At 34.9% G+C, this 23,426-nt stretch overlaps 1 protein-coding gene and 1 pseudogene across 1 annotated transcript in view; one reads left to right on the forward strand and one right to left on the reverse strand.

Annotated features, from left to right (window-relative positions):
- The window catches only part of CD200R1 (CD200 receptor 1), a 32,747-nt gene extending 29,576 nt beyond the window's left edge, over positions 1–3,171 (forward strand). The window contains exons 6-8 of the mRNA XM_004319829.4: positions 571–676; positions 1,396–1,435; positions 2,105–3,171. Coding sequence (XP_004319877.1) covers positions 571–676; positions 1,396–1,435; positions 2,105–2,245 — 287 coding nt within the window. The 3' untranslated portion in view covers positions 2,246–3,171. The remainder of the gene's footprint in view (positions 1–570; positions 677–1,395; positions 1,436–2,104) is intronic.
- A 4,068-nt stretch (positions 3,172–7,239) lies between these two features.
- On the reverse strand, positions 7,240–7,779 carry LOC101335297 (protein Cripto-like; annotated as a pseudogene).
- Between the last annotated feature and the right edge of the window lie 15,647 nt (positions 7,780–23,426).

Genomic DNA, 23,426 nt, shown 5'->3' on the forward strand with positions numbered 1-23,426 from the left:
ATATATATAGTTTTTAAACAGACTTTATTTTTTAGAGCAGTTTTATGACGACGGAGTATTGAGTGGAAAGTACAGAGCTCCCATATAACCCTTGACCCTACACATGCATGGTCTCCCTGTCTATCTAAATCCCCCGCTCCGCGGTCGTACCTTTGTTATAATGAATGACCCTACGTTAACACATCATTATCACTCAAAGTCCATAGTTTACATTAGGGTTCATTCTAGGTGCACATTCTATGAGTTTTGACAAATGTATAAATGCCATGTATTCACCGTTATTCACTATCATATAGTGTAGTTTCACTGCCATAAAAGTCCTCTATGTTCCACCTATTTATCCCTCCTTCCACCTTAACTTCTAACAACCCCTGATCTTTTTACTCCATAGTTGTGTATTTTCCAGAATGTCATATGGTTGGAATCATACAGTATTTAGCCTTTTCAGATTGGTTCCTTTCACTTAGTAATATGCTTTTAATTTTCCTCAATGATTTCATGGCTTGATAGCTCATTTCTTTCTACTGCTGAATAATAGTAAATCATACATTTTTGTGTCTACATTTACAGATGCCAAAACATCAGCACCCTTAAGAATTTTACGTATCGTTCCCCCTATTTTTATTATCTTGGTCATCGTTGGATCCATTTGGCTTTTGAAAATCAGTGGCTGCAGGTACTGACTGATGCTTTCTCTTCTCCTGCTTTATTGGATTAGAAAAGAGTCAAAAAATGGAATTGACTGGGTAAAAAGGGAACTCTGCTCAATATTCTGTAATAACCTAAATGGGAAAAGAATGTAAAAAAGAATTGATATATGTATATGTATAACTGAATCACTTTGCTGTACACCTTAAACTAACACAACATTGTAAATCAACTATAGTCCAATATAAAATAAAAATTTAAAAAAAGATGTTAACCTCAGTTCTCTCATAATCAATAAGTGTGTCCTGAAAATAACAGACTTGGACTACACTAATGACGAGGGGGACTTTTCTAGGTTACTTAGACATGCAAGCATAGTGAATTAGACATGCAAGCACAGCCCACTTAGGGCAGGATCTTGGGAGAGACAGTGCATGCTATTTTCTATTTGAGAAAAGAATTACAGTGATTCATTTCATACACCAAATATGAGGTGTCACATATATTCTATTACATCAAACTTCTTTGCATAATTTCACTTCCTTTTCCAAAATCCAGAATTATCTTATTTGGACGAATTAACTTACAAGCAGCATTCTTCACTCATTTCTGGTAGTTCATTTCTGATTTATTAAGGCTTCTATCAAAATGAACCACAATTGTCAATAGCATACTGTTTTGTTTTTCCATTTTCAATCTGAATAATAATGTTTTGACATTCACTCCAGCTAATTTTTATTTTTGCAGAAAATTGAAAAAAACAGAACATACTTCAGTTTTTGAGGAGGTAAGATAAGATTAAAAAGAATATTTATAAACTTTTAAGCTATGTAGTCTGAAAATCTAGTCACATAATTTGTAATTTGCATCATTATTAGTATTTTAGTTGAAAAGCAAAAATTCTAACTTTACAGTGCTGTCAGGTGTACTTATTCTGTTAATTATCCACCAAGTACTATTTATATACAGTCCAAATCCATATTTTTATTTCAAGAACTGCATCCTACAAAAGACATAATGTTTGCCTCATTTGGGCTGTAATCTTTGGAGAAGTTGAATTGGTACTTCCTCTCCCATTAAACCAGCTCTAATTCTTGACTTCCTTTTTTCAATACCATCATCATTTCTCTCTTACCCAAGCTTAAAACCTATCCAGCTCTATAATCTCTTATAGCCAATAGCTTACTAAGTCTTTGACACTCTCCTCTGAAATACTTCTCATATCACTCCATTCTTCTCCACTCCTACTTTCAGACAACTGTTATCATGTCACACTGAGACTTAAATAATCAATAATTTTTTGATAAAATATTAGAAAAGTCTTGCTCTTATGTTCATGTAAGCCCAGAGACTACTATTGGTAGACACTAAAGCTGTGGGCCCTTGTTAGAAAAACATAGGTGGTTACTGATTTCTGGCTTTTTTGAATTGATTTTAACTTTGGGTTATTTCTTAGGATGAAATGCAGCCCTATGCCAGCTACACAGAGAAGAACAATCCACTTTATGATACTACAAACAGGGTGAAGATGTCTAAGGTGTTACAAAGTGAAGTTGATGGGATGAGTCTCCATACTGTATATGTTCCTGAAGTATAGCACCAGGACAAATGAATCAAGATATAGTACAGATACTGTTTTGATTTTCTTGGAGTTCTGGAATGGAAGGCTTATTTTGAAATTAGCTTTTCAAAGATTCTTAGAAGACAGAGACATTCTAGAGGATTTGTATTCATATCCTTATACATTTGAAATTTTAGAATTTTAGCTGTTACTATGTAGTTCTTTGAAGAACTGATATTATTACAAAGAAAGCTCATGCTCATGATAAAATATTCAAATTGTTCAATACAGTAGATGATGAAAACTGAGTTACCTCAAGTAACTCCACAGAAGGAACAATTAACCAACAGTTTTTATGTAATCTTCTAGAAAATTTCTATGTGCATATGTCATATCTATATGTGCATGGTATATGTGTGCACTTATATGTCCATTTATATATACATACACATATCCTTGTCAAGACACAAATGGGGACATACCATAGTTTTGTTCTGTACTTACAGAAAGCTAATAATGTAATATATCCTGAAGATCTTTTATATCAACACAAGCAGAGCTACCTCATTCTTCCTAATGGTTACAAAAAATTCCATTGTATGTAATGGAATTTAATTTAATTAACCACAACTCTAGTGGTGGACATTTAGATTAAGCTTTGTTTGTTTTGCTATTATAAACAATACTACATAGAATGTTTCTTGTGACTATATCTCTTTGTATGTATTTGAATATATTTGTAAGATAATTTCCTTGAGTGAAATTGCCAGGTCAAAGGGTTTGTGCATTTCTTTTATTGACTAATATGTCAAACTGTGTCAATTTACATTCCCTCCAATGCTGTTTGAATGTGCCTTTTCTGTTATTTTAATATCTGTAAAATGCCAACCTACTGTTAGCTACTATAAGATTATAATAAGAATTTCACTATTTAATAAAACTGAATTTATATTTTTCTTCAATACTTGTGTGTGTGTGTGTGTGTGTGAAAGAGAGAGAGAGAGAGAGAGAGAGAGAGGGAGAGGGAGAGGGAGAGAGGGATGGAGGGAGGGAGAGAGGGAGGACAGACATGTGAAGACATTAGCTTCTTCTGAACTTATATCTCTATAGAGGCATTGCTATTTAATGCCTAATAGTTTTGCAGATGTGATAAATTGGAAATGTGTATTTTTATGGTGTGCACTTTACTGTGATGCATTTATCAAATAACAAATTGTTATAACCAGCTAAATATGCATTATGGAGGACTTGGGATATTTATAAAATATGATCTATGTGCTAAGGGAATAGCCATGGGATGACATGACCCTTTTCTACATTTTTCTATGGAATAAAATATTGGGAATGTGTATATTAATCATTTTTAATATTATTAAATATACATTTTAATTATGAAAAATATTTCTATTTACTCCATAGCAGGAAAAAATGATACTGAAAATTAAAAATTTTCAACATGGTAGAAATTAAAACAAAATCCATTTCATTCTTTAATTGTGCCATTTGAAATGTTTAAGACAGCTATTTTGTTTTGTTAATATGTTTGTCTCCCTGAAGACATTTTGGTTCCTCTAGGCTTTATCCTTAAAAGGATTTTTAGTCTATTTTGGATGTAAAACTAATGATAACACCTGACATGATATTTTGTGTATATATGTACCACATCTTCTTTATCTGTTCCTCTGTTGATGGACATTTAGGCTGCTTCCATGTCCTGGCTATTGTAAATGGTGCTGCAATGAACATTGTGGTGCATGTATCTTTTGGAATTATGGTTTTCTGTGGGTATATGCCTAGGAGTGGGATTGCTGGGTCATATGGTAATTCTATTTTTAGTTTTTTAAGGAACCTCTGTACTGTTCTCCATAGAGGCTGTACCAATTTACATTCCTACCAACAGTGTAGGAGGGTTCCCTTTTCTCCACACCCTCTCCAGCATTTATTGTTTGTAGATTTTTTGATGATGGACATTCTGACCAGTGTGAAGGTGAATTTAAACTTTTAATAAGAGAATTTAAACCATTCATATTTGTTGTGATTACTTACATATTTGGCCATATTTCTATAATCTTATTTTACATGTCTCATTTACTATGTTTCCTCCCCCAGCTCTGTTTTGTTTTTTCTTTTACTCTGCTTTGCTGGATCGATTATTTACAATAGCCAAGACATAGAAACAATCTAAGTGTCCATTGGTGGATGCATGGATAAAGAAAATGTGGTAAATACCCACAATGTACTATAATTCAGCCATAAAAAAGAATGAAATCTTGCTATTTGTGACAACATGGGTGGACTTTGAGGGCATTATGCTGAGTGGAATAAGTCAGACAAAGAAAGATAAATACCATATGAACTCACTTATGTAGAATCTAAAACAAAACAAAACAAAAAAAACCCAAACCAAGTTCACAGATACAGAGGATAGATTGGTTGTTGCCAGAGGTGGGGGGTAGGGGGTGGGTGAAATGGATGAAGGGAGTCAAAAGGTATAAACTTCCAGTTATAAAATAAATAAGTCATGGGGATATAATGTACAGCATGGTGACTACAGTTAATGATACCCTGTGCTGCACATTTGAAAGATGCCAATAGAGTAAATCTTAAAAGTTCTGATCATAAGGAAAAAAATTGTAATTATGTGTGGTGACATGTGTTACCTGGACTTATTGTGATGATCATTTTATAATATATTCAAGTAACAAATCATTATGTTGTACACCTGAAACTAATATAATGTTATATGAGTTAATTATGCCTCAATAAAAAATGAAAAGGCAACCTACAAAATAGAACAAAATATTTGCAAACCATATATCTATAGGAGGTCAATATTCAAAATATATAAGGAACTCATAAAACCCAATAGCAAAAACAAAACAAAACAAAACAAAACCAAATACTCTAATTTAAAACTGGACAAAGGACATGAGTAGACATTTTTCCAAAGAAGACATATAAATGGCCAACAAGTACACCAAAAGGTGCTCAACATCACTAGTCATCAAGGAGATGACAATCAAAGTCATGATGAGCTATAACCTTGTACCTTTTAGGATGGCTATCATCAACAAGAAAAGAGGTAACAAATGCTGGCAAGGATGTGAAGAAAAGGGAACCCTTGTGCACTGTTGGTGGGAATGTAAACTGGTAGACCACTATGTAAAACAGTATGGAGATTCCTCAAGAAATTAAAACTAGAACTACCACATGATTCACTAATCCTACTTCTAAGTATATATCCAAAGGAAATGAAACTATTATTTTGAAGAGATATCTGTACTTTCATTTTCACTGAAGCATTATTCATAATAGCCAAGGTATGGAAATAACCTAAGAGTGTGTTGGCGGATGAATGAATCAAGAAAATGTGGTATATACACGTAATGGATTATTATTCAGCCTTTAAAAAGAAAGGAAATCCTATCATCTGTGACAATATGGATGAAGCTGGAAGGCATTATGCTAAGTGAAATAGGCCAGACAGAAAGACGAATGTTGCATGGTATCACTTATATGTGGAATCTAAGGGAAAAAAAGTCAAAATCATAGAAACAGAGTAGAATGGTGATTATCAGGGGTTGGGATGTTGGGGAAATGGGGAGATGCTGGTCAAAGGGTACACACCTTCAATTATAAGATGAGTAAGTTCTGGGAATCTAATGTACAGCGTGGTGACTATAGTTAATGATACTGTATTGTATACGCGAAACTTGCTAATTTCAAGTATACAAAGAAAGGTACTATGTGAGGTGATGGGTTTGCTTTTAAAAAACTTCCTATGACTGATGTTAGAAATGACAACCACCAACTCCCAAATACTATATTAAATCTCTGTCAGAGATACTAAAGAACAATTTTAAAAGGGTGTGAATTCCCCTAAAACTTAGGTGTAGTGATGAACTACAGAATATCCTAATTAATTAGAAGTATCCCTTATGGATGGATCATGTATATAATAACACCTCAAATTATTTTATTCCATCCATGTGTTGCAGCTTCTGAAATTAGGCCAGTAAGGTCTGTAAGTTTGCAACCAACTTCCTTTCTATTATCCTAAATTTACTAACATCAAGATTCGAGATATAGACCCCAGTTTCAATTTTTTTTTTCAGCGTACTTCCCACTTTTACTAGACACACCAGATACATATTTTTAAAATGGGCTTTACAATGTATAGTTTTATCACCTCGTTTACAATTAAATATATTGTGAACATTTTATCTTTTACCACCGTTAAAATAATTGCATAGTATGGAGAAATCATAATGTATTAAGCACTCTTAATACATTGGGGGACTTTATATAGAAATTTTTTTTTCAAGGAGACTTTATTCTCTTTTCAAATCCTTGAGAAAACCGGTGCCCTTGTCTTATACAGCTTCCTACAGATGATAGAAACTTGTCCTTCAACTTAGCTTTTTAACTTGCTTCTCTATACCCATCCGATCAACCAAGTAATCCATTTTATTTTCTCAACTCTTTCTCATTTGTTCCCACTTTAATATCTAGTCTCCTAGGGACACACGCACACTTCCGTTTCTCCAGCACCCTGTCTCTCACCTCCGATATCTGCCCCTCTCTTCTCCTTTGCTCCCTTTACAGATACTTCCTTTCCTTTCCTTTTCAACATATTACCTTAATTGATTGTGATCAACTCTATTCAGTGCTTTATACTCAGTTCCACACTGGGAGCAACCTTTAATAATCTGAAGATAGAATTCAATTGTTTAAAGGAAACTATTAATAAGCCCTTGCTAGAGTTACATGTATCAAGAAACATAGGACTTGGGCACAAGATATGGGTTACTTTTTTTTTTTAAGTAGTTTTTTGGAGAGGGCAGGGCAGAGGAAAGTAGTTGGTACTTTAAGGAATGTTAGGGACCATCTATTCACTATTTCACTGTGTTAGGGAAATCTATTCACTATTTCAAGGCAACTAACAAATCATCATCTCTCAGGTGGGACATTGGAGGACAGCCTTTACAGGTCATGAAATTTGTATGACAAATGTTGCATGCAAACATGGGTTAATTATAACTTTGTATAGCAAGGCAGATGACAGGTAGCATAAGAGCACATGCAGACAGTGTTAATTCTGGAGTCCCAGAAGCTGTGAGGTGGTTATCCATCACAACCAGGTAGGAATGACTGAGGAAGGCAGCAAAGCTGGCCATGCCAGCACTTACACATGGAACACTTCCTGGGCCACCAGGTGTGATGGGGCACAGGTCCACAGTTCTCTTTGTGCAAGTCATGCTCACAGTTCCGTCCATAGAAAGAGGGAGGGCAGGCAAAAGGGACCCCAGGATGCAGGTTTCCCCATACAGACAGGAGCTATTTAGCTCCTTACTGTCCTGGATTCCCATGGATGGTACAAACTGGGAAGGTTGATGATGAATTGCAGGCTCCTCCCAGGACTGAAGGCCATCATCTCCGAAGGCCAGGTCTCCCTGTGATGGATGGGCAAGTTCATGGTGGCCCAATTGAGCAACTAGTTCAAATGCTCTGGAAAAAGCCATGATCAAAATCACACTGGAAGAGAAGCACTCCATCTTTCTTCAGTCCATGTCTCACAGGTCAGTCCTAATAAACGCTTTGACTATAACCTTCAGGGAGATTCTCCTCCCTCAGCCACACCTGACTTTCAATTTTTTTCATTGAAATAATTAAATAATTATAGATTCACATGTAAGTGTAAGAAATAACAAGAGATCCCTGTGCACCATTCTCAGTTTACCTCAATGATAACATTCTGCTAAATTATACTATATTGACAGTAACCAAGATATTGACAGTAATAAAATTCACCAATTAAAAGAATCCCAACTTGCATCTTCAAATGTGTGAGGAATTATCTATCTGGTGACAAGAAGCTGATCCTGATGCTTTTCACAAGAAGTTTTCATTAATCGTTCCTTTGGATAGTCAAACTGAAACCTATGTTAAACATTTGTTAATAGAACAAACCCAAAGGGAAGGATTATCATCTGTTCAAGAAGATGTAAGGAGAATTTATAAGCAGAAACTTCTGCCTACCAGTCCAGCCCCTCAGTCTTCGCTGTCTCCTTCCACACAGAAAACCCAGGTTAACATTGCATTGAATCTGTAGATTGATTCCCCTACCCCGCCACCCTCTATTTTGTGGTAGAAGACAGCATATCCTAAAATGCCTTAGCCAGAAATAAACAGAATAAAGAAGAAAAAAGAAATAAAGTGGAAATTATGAAGTAGAAGAGGGTAACATCATCAGCAGGGTGTGAAAGTGTAAGGGTGAATGTTTAGGCAGGTCGGGTGGAGGCAAGGAGGACCTGGCCTCTCCCACAACAGGTCTGAGCTTGTGCAGTGGGCAGTGGTGTCCTCTGTTAGTTTGTGGCAGGGATGACATTCCACTAGGGCCATGTTCAGAAACAGCAAGGGGGCAGCTGCGCTGGAGCCAGGTTGGAGGTGCCTCAGAAATGCCACATGCAGCATTATCATGGACCTGGTCCCCTCCTCACCTGTGGAAGACAGAAGTCCAGGGCTTGCGCACAGGATTTCTTGGATGGATCAAAGTAAAATCCCCCCAGGTGGGCTTTAATTCCTGAATGTAGACTGACCTCTAGCCCCAGCCTAAGCTTTCTACTTGGAAGGGGGTCATATGAGTGGAGAACTATTTGTATTATGGTGTTTTGGAGTGTTTTACTTTTAAATACTCTCTGCCTCAGTGTTTTTTGTATTAAAGTGCATACTTCTAGAGGAAGAGATCATGTTTGTCATCTCTCATAAACCACGCAACAAATTACCGAATATACATAGACACACACAGACACATGCACACACTCACACACACACAATACAATGCAAGGGAAGGAAAACTATCCAGGAAAAGATCACGGTTTCTATCCTGGTTCTATAGCTCTGTCATTAATCAAGTTAGGATAAGTTACTTAACTTTTCTACTTCTTTATTTATAAAAATGAATATACTGATACATGCCTCATAAGAATCATTTTTTAAAATAAATTTATCTATTTTATTTATTTTATTTTTGGCTGTGTTGGGTCTTTGTTGCTGCATGCGGGCTTTTCTCTGGTTGCAGCTACTCTTTGTTGTGGTGCGCAGGCTTCTCGTTGTGGTGGCTTCTCTTGTTGGGAGCACGGGCTCTAGGCATGTGGGCTTCTGTAGTTGTGGCACACGGGCTCAGTAGTTGTGGCTCACGGGCTCAGTATTTGTGGTGCACAGGCTTAGTTGCTCCACGGCATGTGGGAACTTCCTGGACCAGGGCTCGAACCTGTGTCTCCTGCATTGGCAGGCGGATTCTTAACCAATGTGACACCAGGGAAGCTCCAAGAATCATTTTAACATCGTCTGGGCTATAACTCAAGTGATTACCATTGGATCTGAATAGTGGGTCAAATATATATGCTTCATTGGAGAGAAATAAATGTATAAAAGCACAAACCAGGAAGTTCAGTCATTATCACCTCAACTCTCCAAACAGGAAATGCTTCTTCTTAAATTGCTCACTAGCCAGAAATACAGTGGAGTAAGACAGTAGGGGATTTCTCATCAGTGCTTATGGGAGAGATCAGGCGAAGAAAAAGACCACAGCTAGGTATATGGTATGGTGGAAAGAAAACAGAGAGGTAGGGATAGGAGGAAAAAAAAAAAAAAAAAAAAAAAGGCGGCGGGAACTCCCTTCAGAATATGTCTTCAGCTTTTGGGATACTTTTCACAATTTTTCTCCCTTTCACAGCTGTAAGTCTGTTCGGAGTGGTGGAGGGAAGGGTGAAAGGTATTGGAGTGAAACAGAGGAAACCATCATGAGAAAGATACTTTAGATTGTTTTCCACCAGAATTTTTCTGTCTTTGAAAATGCTCAGTTTTCTTCTTCTCTGTCTAGTTTCCTTGGCTAGCAATTTTAGAACAGTCCTTGTCTAGGTGCCTAATGTTCTGCATTTCTAACAAGCTTCCAGGTGAGACTGCTGCTGTTGGTCTGTAGATCATACTCAGCAGCAAGGCTTTAAAGAAGTCTTCTTTTTTGAAAAAAGACACTTGTGATAATTCTTAGACTGCATCTTTGTGCCATTTGCAAAAACAAAGAAACAAACAGAAACCCCCAAAAGGAGTCTAAGAACAAACTCACACATAAACATAAATCTCCTTATAAGTGGGTATGTGTTATTTAAGCCACGTTAGGGGATTTTTTTTTTAAAGCATTCCAGAGGCAGTGTGATACAGAAAAGTCATGGTTGTTCCCTGTGCTCCCCCCTGCTGTCTGTGGAAGGTTTGGGTTTGAGTCTCTGCTCTGCCCTTCAGAGGTAGATTCCTCATGTGTACAACCAGGATAGCTGTTTCTCCCTGTTAGACAGTTTGTGAGCACTCAGTCTTGAAGTGCCTCTCACATAGTGGATGCTCAATGAAGATCAGTGTTCTAATCTCTTTTCTATCTAATCTTTTGAAGAATTTATTTATTTATAAATAACTACCATTTTACATTCAAGATAATTTTAATTTCTTATCTTTTTATCAATTCTTAGTGCATTCTGACAATGCATTTTAATTATTACATTGTGTTACTGTACATAATTAAAACTACACCATTTATTCTAAAAAGTGTTAAAAGTGCTTTTGCACTAAGGTAGAGTGATCTTCTTTCCAGTTATTTTGGATTATCAAGGAAGTTTTGATAGAAGAATACTGGGCTTTAGGTCAAAATAACTGACTTAAAGCTGTCACTTACTAAGATGACCAGGATGCTTTGTCTTTTACCCATCTTTGTATAATTCATGGCACCTATCACAATGTTTTAAATATACTAATGATGATATTTATTGAGAACTTATTACATGCTACATGCTCTTCTAAGCACTCTACATGCATTAGTGCATTTAATCATAATAATTCTAAGAGGAATATTATTCCTATTTAAGAGAAATGAAACTGAGGCACAGAGAAGCTAAGTGATATATTTCACTATATCTTAGCTGCAATATTTTTTTCACATTTTAACATCTCCAAAGTAGGATGTGTATCAGTCAGAGCAGCAGCAATAAACAAACAGCACACTTTGAGTAACTTGAGGAGAGTTTTATAAAAGTATGCATGCTTTAAAAAGAAGCGGTTTCCCTAACCAATAAGAGATAATGAAGGACCTGGTGGCTTGCATCCTCTGGAAGACATTCCACTCCTTGGCCTGAAGTTACACGATGAAGGAAGCTGAAGAAAGCAGTGGTTTTGAGAGGGCTGCCTAGAGGACTATGGCTATTGTAGTGGTATACAGGCAAACCCTGACACCACCACAGGAAGGATATAATACACTGACCTCACTCTCTTCCCACCTCTGACCTACATTTACTGCCAATTCCTCCAATAAGTCAGCCTCTTAGGACCCAGAGAATGGCAGAAGAGATTGGAGAATTGATCTGGAGAAGAAAATGGAGGATATTCCAGCACAAGATGCACCTTACAGTAGAGAACATGTCATGAGTAATTGGCAGAATTTTTGTTTCCTACTGTCACATAATTAATACATTACAAATTAGTATTATTCTTTTATTTGATAAGCACAGAAACTTGTTCAAGATTACACAGTTAGGAAACAGTTGTGGCAGAATTTGGACCCAGATAATCTAACTCCAGAGCCCATGCCCTTAACCAACAGGCACTATAAGTAGATTCTTAATAAATATTCATGGATAAAATTTTGTTGCTTTTTTAATATTAAACTTGAACAATTTTTTTCTGTCCTCATCTACAGCATCTCCAGAGGTGACCCTTCTTCTGGGGAAGAATAAATCTTCAGTGTGCAAAGCACTTGCAGGGAAGCCAGCAGCACAGATCTTCTGAGCCCCAGCAGGAGATTGCATCACTGAGTATGAATCTCAGATTCACAGGAAAGTGACTGTCCAGAGCACATGCCACTGGGTAGGCAACAATGTATCTTATGTGACTTGCTTTGTTTTACATTTGTATGGGAATAAGAGTCTAACCATAGGTGAGTAGGCTTGCAGCAACTGATCTGATTATCAAAACTTCTTACCAAACAAGTCATCACCTATTTATGTACTCGGTTATCTCCTCAGGAAATTCTAATTGACTTACATTGAATTTTTTCATTCTATCTTCCATTTACTTTATTCCCTCTTTCATGTTTTACTTTGCTTTATGTCTTATTATTGGACTGAGGTTGATTTTCTCAGAACAAACTTCCACTTTAATTTTTTATCTGTTTATCAATTCTTAGTGCATTCTGACAATGCATTTTAATTATCAGGTTATGTTACCACTTTACAATTTTTCTTTTCGATTGTGTCTAATCTGCTTTTTAATCCACCCCCTGAGATTTCATTCCAATAATTGTATTTTTCATTTTAAAAGTTCAGTTCTTTCATTTTATTTTCTGTTTCCTCTTTTCCCTTTTTAACCTTGTTAACCTTATGTTATTTTATGGTGATTTTGGTACTATCCTATTATTTCTAGTTATTGTGTTGCCAATTCTCCTGTTGGTCACTGTAATAGAATTACAGAATTATAGAAGAAACAGTGACCCTTAAATGGTAAATGGGAGTGGGGAGAATTTAGAGAGTACTTTATACAAGGGATAAAATTTGAATGAGGCCTGGAGGATAGATAAGAGTTTAAAAAGTTAATTAGACTGACAAAGTAAAAAGAGGGCATTTTATTCTACTTTCAAGTAATTTTTATTAGAGTATAGTTGATTTACAATGTTGTATTAGTTTCAGGTGTACAGAAAAGCGAATCAGTTATACATATACACGTATCCACTCTTTTTTAGATTTTGTTCCCATATAGGTCATTACAGAGTACTGAGTAGAGTTCCCTGGGCTATATAGGTTATTATTAGTTATGTATTTTATATATAGTAGTGTGTATATGTCAATCCCAATCTCCCAACTTATCCCTTCCCTTACCCCTTTTTCCCTTGGTAACCATAAGTTTGTTTTCTACATCTGTGACTCTATTTCTATTTTGTAAATAAGTTCATTTGTACCATTTTTTTAGATTCCACATATAAGCAATATCATATGATATTTGTCTTTGTCTGACTTACTTCACTCAGGATGAAAATCTCTAGGTCCAACCATGTCACTGAAAATGGCATTATTTTGTTCTTTTTTATGGCTGAGTAATATTCCATTATATATATACATCTTGTTTATCCATTCCTCTGTCGATGGCCACTTAGGTTGCTTCCATGCCCTGGTTATTGTAAATAGTGCTGCAATGAACATTGGGGTATATATATCTTTTCGAATTATGTTTTTCTTCAGATATATACCCAGAAATGGGATTGCTGGATCATGTGGTAGCTCTATTTTTAGTTTTTAAAGGAACCTCCATACTGTTCTCCATAGTGGTTCTACCAATTTACGTTCCTACCAACAGTGTAGGAGGGTTCCCTTTTCTCCACACCCACTCCAGTATTTATCGTTTGTAGATTTTTTGATGATGGACATTCTGTCCAGTGTGAGGTGATACCTCATTGTAGGTTTGATTTTCATTTATTTGATAATTAGTGATGTTGAGCATCTTTTCATGTGCCACTTGGCCAGCTGTATGTCTTCTTTGGAGAAATGTCTATGTAGGTCTTCCACCCATTTTTCTGATTGGGTTGTTTGGTTTTTTGAGCTGCATGAGCTGTTTGTATATTTTGGAGATTAATCTCTTGTCGGTCATTTTGTTTGCAAATATTTTCTCCCATTCTGAGGGTGTCTTTTCATTTTGTTTATGGTTTCCTTTGCTGTGCAAAAGTTTTTAAGTTTAATTAGGTCCCATTTGTTTATTTTTGGTTTTATTTTTATTACTCTAGGAGATGTATCAAAAAAGATCCTGCTTGCAATTTATGTCAGAGAATGTTCTGCCTATGTTTCCTCTAAGAGTTTTATAGTATCCCATCTTACATTTAGGTCTTTAATCCATTCTGAGCTTATTTTTGTGTTTGGTGTTAGAGAATGTTTTAATTTCACTCTTTTACATGTAGCTGTCCAGTTTTCCCAGCACCACTTATAGAAGAGAGTGTCTTTTCTCCATTATATATTCTTCCCTCCTTTGTCATAGATTAGGTGACCATAGGTGTGTGGGTTTATCTCTGGACTTTCTATACTGCTGCATTGATCTGTTTTGTGCCAGTACCATACTGTTTTGATTACTGTAGCTTTGTAGTATAGTCTGAAGTCACAGAGTCTGATTCTTTCAGCTCATTTTTTCTTTCTCAAGTTTTCTTTGGCTATTTGGGGTCTTTTGTGTTTCCATACAAATTATAAAATTTTTTGTTCTATTTTTGTGAAAAATGCTATTGGTAATTTGATAGAGATTGAATTGAATCTGTAGATTGCATTTTGACAATATTGATTCTACCAATCCAAGAACATGGTGTATCTCTCCATCTGTTTGAGGGCATTTTAAATAAATATGACTGAATATACAAAGACTTAGAATCATCAACTTACTTGAAATCACTTGAAAGAAATGCAGTGTGGGGAGAGTGGATGGTGACTAGGTCAGTGGTGTTAAGGAGTTTTAGGAGACAGACAGCTAACATAGAGGAGTCTAAGTGAGCTAGATGGTAAACTGTGGCAAAATGGAGAGCAATATTCCACGTAAAGCATGTGAGAATGTATAAGAATAATTTAACACTTCAGGTCCAGCAGATGATTTCCATTAGAAAATGAGGGCTCAATATTGCCACATCTTAAAATTTCTCAAAAGAGCTTGACATCTAGACTTTTATGTAAAATTTTCTTATTTGAAAAATGTTGTTGTATCAGCTCAAAACAAATTCAAGTATCTGCAGTTTAGATTTGACCAGTGTTTCTAATCTCTCGACTAAGATGTAAGTCTTGAAAAATAAACTAAGGCCCAGTTGTGAAGAGCCTTCTATGCCATTCTAAGGAATTTATATTTTATTCAATAAGCAATAGAAAGGCAATAGGGGGTCTCAAATAAGGGAATGACATGATATGGTTTTCATGGACTAGGATTAAAAGAAGTTAGTGGCAAGGAGATCAGTTTGCAGTCTATTTTAATAGTCTAGGACATAGATAATAAGGGCTAGACTTGGACATAAATAATGGTAATATAAAATATTTGGAAGGTATTTTGGTTGCAGGATCAATAGGATTTTTATATCAATTAAATATGGGACTTAAGTAGGAGTTACATGACTGGGTATTTTATGTCAGTAAATATAGATGATGATGCCATTGCTTACATATGGAATGCAAAGAAGGAAGTGAAGATGATTTGTTTGGATTCAATCTGTTTTACAGATGAGTTGGAAACACAGGTTTGAAACATAGGAAGTTAAAGTGGGATTCAGATTTGGGAGTCATCTTCTTTCAAGCAATGGATAAGCCAATGGGAATGAATCAAATTTTTCTAGGGAACGATGTTGAGTTGGATAGAGAAGCAAGCACAAGATGGAATCTAGGGAACACCACATTTTTAGGAGTGGGCCAAAGAAGAGAATCTAATAAAAGAGGCAAAATGCAGTCCATGGGGAAAGAAAATCTATGGAAACCAACAGAAGAGTTTGAGGGAGGAAGAAGCAAAAATTTCACGTTCCTTCAAGATGTCAGGTGGAATAGGAATTTTAAATGTTCTTTGAATCAATCAGTGGATCACTGATGACTGTCATAAAAGCAGTTTTGGGGGGTGGTGGAAAGAGCAGAGGAACTGTGTAGGAATGGGAAGGGCTAGGTTTTCAGTCAGCTTTTGATTATTTTTTAAAAAAATACTGTGAATCATATCAGGAAATATCCCAAAATACCTTACTGATGTTCTTTTGTATAATATCATAATATTCATTTTCTAGGAATAAAACTCTTTAAATAATTTTAAATAGCACATTGGTCAAAAATATTTTGATCAGAATGCTAACATTTTATGTCTTATTTACAGACTCCTTTCCAAGGAAATTTTGTGGAACATTAGGCAAAATTTCACTAGAAATTCTTAAATTTTTAAGAGAAAAGCAAAACACCTTTCTCCAGATTCCTTTGCTACTTTGAGCAAAAAGCATTATTAGTATCAATGATACACTATAGATCAACCTGACTTGTCAGTATGGAATGTACCTTTAAGGCATTACTTGTGCTTGTATTTAAAGGTCTTGAGCCTCCAGGTTATTCCACCCCCTGGACTCTGCATAAGTCTCTCTTTCCTTCTGGGCATTCTGCCTGTTGTGGGATCCACTGCTTTCTGGAAGTTTACTGGATGTAAATTATCTATTAGTTAATTAAAATGGACTGTGAATTCAAAGTACTTTATTGAAATGGGAAATTCATAGGCAACAAAATTTGTGATCCTGCTATGCTACCCCTGTAGTCTTAGTATTCAATACTTACAACAAACAGCAATAGCTGTCATTATTTGAATGTTTACTACTCTTCCAGGCACTATACCATATGCCTCACATGTCACTTAAACTATTTTTTTCTTATTGACAGGGATGGAACTAAATATTGGGGGCAACTGACCATTTATGTGAAAAGCTTTTATGTCTTATATGCATGCATTTTTCGATATGTCAAGGTACAGCAGTGATCTTTGTGGGGGGAAAAGAACACATAATAAAAAAAAGCAGGTTTCTCTTTCAAAGTGTAAATAGCTTTTTATTCACAGTTGCTTTGCCAACTAGAACTGTTAAATGAAAAATAATGGGACTAAATAAATGAAATTACATTTTTCTTTTTTCTACATTTTCCTCCTCCCTAACATTTTTTTGGCGCACAAATGGATAAAAGAAGAATAATCTTTGAGCTTTCAAGCTTGTTTTAGCTTAGCTCTAGTTGAAATGTGGTCCAAGGAACCCTTGCAGGAGGTTTTCAAGGTTGTTTATATTTTCATAATAATACTAATAAGTTATTTGCTTTTGGCACTTACATTCTCTTGCATTAGTGCACATTAGTTTTCTAGATGCTACATGGCATATGTTGATAATATTGCCTTAATGGCTTATGGAGTATTTGTGTATTTGTGTGGTTGTGTCTCCAAATTTTTCTAAGGCAAATTCTTTGGGATTCTCAACAATTTTTAAGGGTATAAAGAGATCCTGAGACCAAAAAGCCTGAGAATTGCTGTTTTAGCCAATATGAAATACATATTAGGATCACTTATGACTGAATTAGTTTTAAGTTTGGAAAACATAACTTTAGAAAATTATATAAAATTATAAAATGTTATCAAGTGTGAAAAAATAATGAAAATGCATAAGCTGTATCATTTGGTTTACCTGAATTGATTGTAAATTACTGAGTTCCTGGCTGTGAGTCTGAGTCTCTCTCTCTCTCTCTCTCTCTCTTTTTTTTTTTTTTTAGAGTTATAACAGGTTCTGATAGTTAAGACTAAAACTCATTCCTTAGCTTCAGAGCTTCCTCTCTTTCTTTGTTTTTGTCATGTTTTATAAATAAACATTTAGATTTTTATTAGCCACTTTCTTTAAAATTAACACAAGCATAACCTCAGTTTTTGTTGACTACCAACAAACACACCTTCCAACCTTAGTAACCTGCCGTTTGGACAAACACCATGTGGTTAAGCCAAACAGTCAGTCTGTGGTATTTTGTTACTGCTGCCATAGCAGAAGAGTACACTATGGGACTTGGTCTAACCTGCCTTAAGTATGGGTTATGTTTGATGTAAATACTTTCCATTTTTAGCCTAAATAAACATTTGAAGTATTCCACTTATCCCACTTATTCTTATCTTACCAAATCTAATTGTTTACTATATCTTTCTCTTTTTTTCCCAAGTCTCCTGCTGTTTTTCAGGATAGCTTTCTAAGTCAATTCTGCCAAATATGTTATAAATCAGCATTAACACTTACTGTGGAAATATTTATCAGTGGCCCCTAAGGTGTATAATTTTCTTTTTAGTTTTTTTTTTTTTAAATAATGACATTTTATTTTTGTGAGATGAAACATTTATTATAGGACATTCAGGCAATACAGAAAAATGTAATTTCTTCAAATTCCACCACTCAAAACAACCAGTGTTAACATTAGCTGAACACTTTTCTATGACTATATGTAAAAAGAAGGAAAGACAGAAATTATTTTATAAAAATTATTTCGTATAAGCATGTTTAAATAAAAATTACTTTAAATAAAAATTATGTTTATTGTTACTTTATTTTAAGCTAGCGAAAGAAGCAGAAGTCATTACTGAATGTGAGATAAAAATGTCTCTACCACATACAAAAGTGAACATTCATGTGAATTATGATCTTTGAGTGATAATGCTGCATCATTATTGGTTCACTGATTGTAACAAATGTACCACTCTGCTGGGGATATTTGCAATCAGGGAGGCTATGCACGTGTGGGAGTAGAGGGCAAACAGGAACTCTTTGTACTTTCTGCTTAATTTTTCTGTGAATCTCAAACTGCTCTAAAAAAATTTAGCTTAAATATAAAAAAGTAAGCTCCTTTTCAGAAGCAGTATTTTCTGGTGTATCATAATGATGTATAAGGCAGCCAATAAATTAAAAACCAAAACAAAAGCACAGCATGCCAAGTAGAGAAAGTGTCTATTCCAATGAGTTTGGACTATTGCCCCCTACATATTGAAAAAAAATATCCTTACCAGATGAGACACTCATTTCTAAAGGAGTTATGTAAGTTAAAAAAAGATTGTGAACAATATTAAGAGGATGATGTAACTGTACATTTTAAACCTGTATTTTCACTGTCACTGTTTCTGTTGACTCCCTGCCAACAGGGAGATAAGATAAAGACCAACTTTACACTTCTTCAAACAGCCTTTCCTCCCACTTTCTGATTTGTTGGTTATATATTATTTTTACATTTTGAAGGTTTAAAACACTTGTGTTCTTTATACGTAATTCTCTCAAGTATTTAGTTTTAACTATATATTTAAATGGATTTATTGTTCATCACCAATCATGATTTAAAATTTTTATTTATTTATTTTTTGGTGGGATATCACCACCTACAATAACCCATTGTAGCTCACCCTAGTCCAGAATATGTCTATCTCTCTGTCATGCCACTCACTGAATGTGTGGTAGGATCTATTATATCTGACAGTGTAATCATAGAGTTATTAGCAGAGCTAGTTTTCATTCTGAGAAAAAGAGATTAAAAAAACCCTCTCAGGATCAAAATAAAATAAAACATACTAACAAAGTCTTATTCATAGTCACAACAATTTAGAGACTACTGATTAAATAATATATTGCTAAAATGTTACAACAGTTATAGCAATTATAGCATTAACATAACCAACCACCTTGCCTGTGGTTCAGATGAGAAATAAGCAAAGAACAATTTCTTCTGAGCCATGATGTTTAATGATGACCACAATTGACCACACTGTGAAAACCTAATATTTAGTTTGTGTGTATGTGGTATATTTCCATTCATGTGTTTAAGGATATTAGATAAAATGTCTGTATTGGTGGTGGAAATATCTGTGATAAGAATCAACCTGAACAGGAAATTCATGTAAGTAACTATTTCAGTGTTAAATATGCACTTTAGAAAGGCAGGTAGAAGAGAAAGATGAGAAAGGCTGTCCAGAGAATTGGGGAAGAAGTGCAGGGAGGCAAGCTGATTGTGGAGGGTGACAGACTACCTGGAGCCCCAGATAGGTCCAAGCAGAAGCAGCTTAAGCCATGTTGATGAAAGACTGTAAAGTCTCCAAAAGTGACCTTGAAAGTAAACAGATTTTGGTACATAGGAAATAGGTTATCTCCAATGCAAATAAAAATGTCTAAGTTTTGAGAACAAAGTCAGTATGTAGGATATAACATATGCAGGATATAATTATTATAAACATATACACAATTTGACAGAATTGAAAGGAGAAATAGGCAGTTCTACAATAATAGCTGGACACTTCAATAACCCACTTTCAATAATGAATACAACAACTAGACAGATAACCAATAAGGAAATAGAAGACTTGAACAATACTATACACCAACTAGACCTAGCAGAAATACAGAACACTCCACCCCCAAAAAGCAGAATACACATTTTTTGTTGAATGTACATGGGACATTCTCCAGGATAGACTATGTGTTAGGCCACAAAACAAGTCTCAATATTTAAAAAGATTGAAATCATATGAAGTGTCTTCTCTGACCACCATCACTGAATGAAACTAGAGAATTCAAAGATACCTGGAAATTAAACATCATTTTTTAAAACTAATAATGGGACAGAAAAGAAAAGGGAAATTATAAAATACATTGAGATGAATAAAAATAAAAACGTAAGATACCAAAACTTATGGAAAATGAAAACAGTGCTCAGAGGCAAATTTATAGCTGTGAAACCCTATGTTTAAAATGAAGAAAATCTCAAATCAATAACCTAAACGTACACCTTAAGGAACAAGACAAGAAGAGCAAACTATACCCAAAGCTAACTGAAGAAGGAAATTATAAAGATTAGAGTGGAGATAAAATAAAGAATAGGAAAACAATAGAGCCAGTAAAACCAAAAGGTAGTTTTTTAAAAAGATCAATAAAATTAGCCAGTTGACTAAAAAATAAGAGAGACAAAACTCAAGTTACTAAAGTCAGGAATGAAAGGGACAGTATTACCAAACTTACAGAAATAAAAAGTATTATTATTTATAGAATACTATGAACAATGGTATACCAAAAAAATGGATAAGGTACATGAAATTGATAAACCCTTAGAAACACACACATTACCAAAACCAACTCAAGAAGAAATAGAAGATCTGAGCATCTGTAATAAGTAAAAAGACTGAATCAGTAATATAAAACCTCTCAACAAATAAGAGTCCAGGGCCAAATGGCTTCATTGGTGAATTCTACTAAACATTTAAGGGAGAATTAATGCCAATGTTTCTCAATTTTGTTTTCAATAAACAGAAAAGAAGGAAACACTTACCAACTCATTCTATGAGGACAGCATTACCCTGATATCAAAACCAGACATAGACATCACAAATAAAGAAAACTACAGACCAATATTCTTTATGGATATAGATGTAAAAATCCCCATCAAAATACTATCAAATTGAATCCAGTAGCATGTTAAAAGAATGATACACCATGTTCAAGTGGGATTTATCCTAGGAATGCAAGGTTAGTTCAATACATGAAAATCAATCAATGTAATTCATCATTTGAGTAGATTGAAGGAAAAAAAGCCTACATGATCATCTGAATTGATATAGAAAAAGCATGTGACAAAATCCAACACTCTTTCATGATAAGAACACTCAACAACCTAGGAATGGAAGGAAAGTCCTTAACATAATAAAGGGAATTTATAACCCCTCCCCACAGCTAATATCATATTTAGTGATGAAAACTGGAAGCTTTATCCCTAAGATCAGGAACAAGACAAGAATGTCCACTTTTGCTACTTCTATTTTTTGGAATTTCAACATTATACCAGAAGTTCTAGCCAGGGCAATTAAACAAGTAAAAGAAATGAAAGATGTCCACATTGGAGAGGAAGATATAAAACTATCTCTGTTCACATATGACATGATCTTCTTATATGTAGAAAATCCTAAACGTAGTACTCCCCCACCAGTACAATTAGGACTAATAAACAAATTCAGCAAAGTTGCACAATACAAAATCAACATGAAAAATGAACTGTATCTCTATGCACTAGCAATGAACAATCTTAAAGGAAAACTAAGAAAACAATTTTATTTACAATAACATCAAAAAGAATATTGAGGAATAAACTTAATCAAGGAGTTGCAAGACTTGTACACTGAAAACTGTAAAACTGTTCAAAGAAATTAAAGAAGATCTAAATAAATGGAAAGACATTCTGTATTCATGTATAAGAGACGTAATAATTGTTAAAATGACAATACTCTTCAAAGACATCTGCATATTTAATGTAATCTCTACCAATATTCCAGTAGCCTCTTTTTTTTTTCCAGAAATGTAAAAACCTCAAATTCATATGGAATTGCAAGGGACCTCAAATAATCGAAACAATATTGAGAGATAGGAATAAAGTTGGAGAACTGACATTCCCAATTTTAAAACTTCTACAGGTTTACAGTAATTGAAACAGTTTGGAACTGGCCAAAGAATACACATGTAGACCAATGGAAAAGAATTGAGAGTCCAGAAATAAAACCATTCTCCCACGGCCCATTGATTTTCAACAAAAGTGCAAAGACCATTCACTGTACGTAAGAAAAGTCTCTTCAACAAGTTGTGCTGGGACAAATGGATCCCCACATGAAAAAGAATACACTTGGATCCCTATTTCACATCATATTAAAAAATTAACCCCAAGTAGATTTAAAAAACCTAAGTATGAGCACTAAAGCTATAAAACTCTTAGAAGAAAACATCTTCAATCCCCTTAGATTTGGCAATAATTTTTAGATATGACATCAGGAGCACAAGCATCCAAAGAAAATATAGAGAAATCAGAGTTTATGAAAATAAAAACTTTGTACACAAAGTTTTATGTCAAAATACACTACCAAAAGAGTGAAAAACAATGCACAGAATGTGAAAAAAAATTGCAAATCATATATCTGATAAGGTTTAAGTATTCAGAATATACAGAAGATTTGTACTACTCAAAACCAAACAACCCAATTTAAAAATGGGTAAAAGATTTGAATAGGCATTTTCCCAAGGTAGATATACAAGTAGGCACAAGCACATGACAGGATGGTCAATATCACTAGTCACTAGGGAAATGCAAATCAAAACCACAATGAGATACCACTTAACACCCACTAGGATGCTACTACTATTACTACTACTGAAATGGAAAACAGGTGTAGGCAAGGTTGTAGAGGAATTGGAACTCTTTTTAAAAATTATTTATTTATTTATTTTGGCTGCGCCGGGTCTTAGTTGTGATATGCAGGCTCTTTGTTGCGTCATGCTGGATCTTTAATTCCGGCATGTGGGCTTCTTAGTAGTCACATTCATGAGGGATCTAGTTCCCTGACCAGGGATCAAACCTGGGCCCCTTGCATTGGGAGCATGTAGTCTTACCCACTCAACCACCAGGGAAGTCCCAGGAATTGGAACACTTATATATTGCTGGTAGAAATGTATAATGGTGCAGTCATTGTTAACAGCAGTTTGGTGAGTCTTCAATAAGTTAAACATAGAGAGGGAGATCAAGATGGTGGAATAGGAGGATGCTGCATTCACCTCCCCTGTGAACACATCAGAAATACAATTACACGTGGAACAACTCTTACTGAAAACAAC

This window comes from Tursiops truncatus, chromosome 4, assembly GCF_011762595.2.
Source record: "Tursiops truncatus isolate mTurTru1 chromosome 4, mTurTru1.mat.Y, whole genome shotgun sequence".
Taxonomy (NCBI): Eukaryota; Metazoa; Chordata; class Mammalia; order Artiodactyla; family Delphinidae; genus Tursiops; species Tursiops truncatus.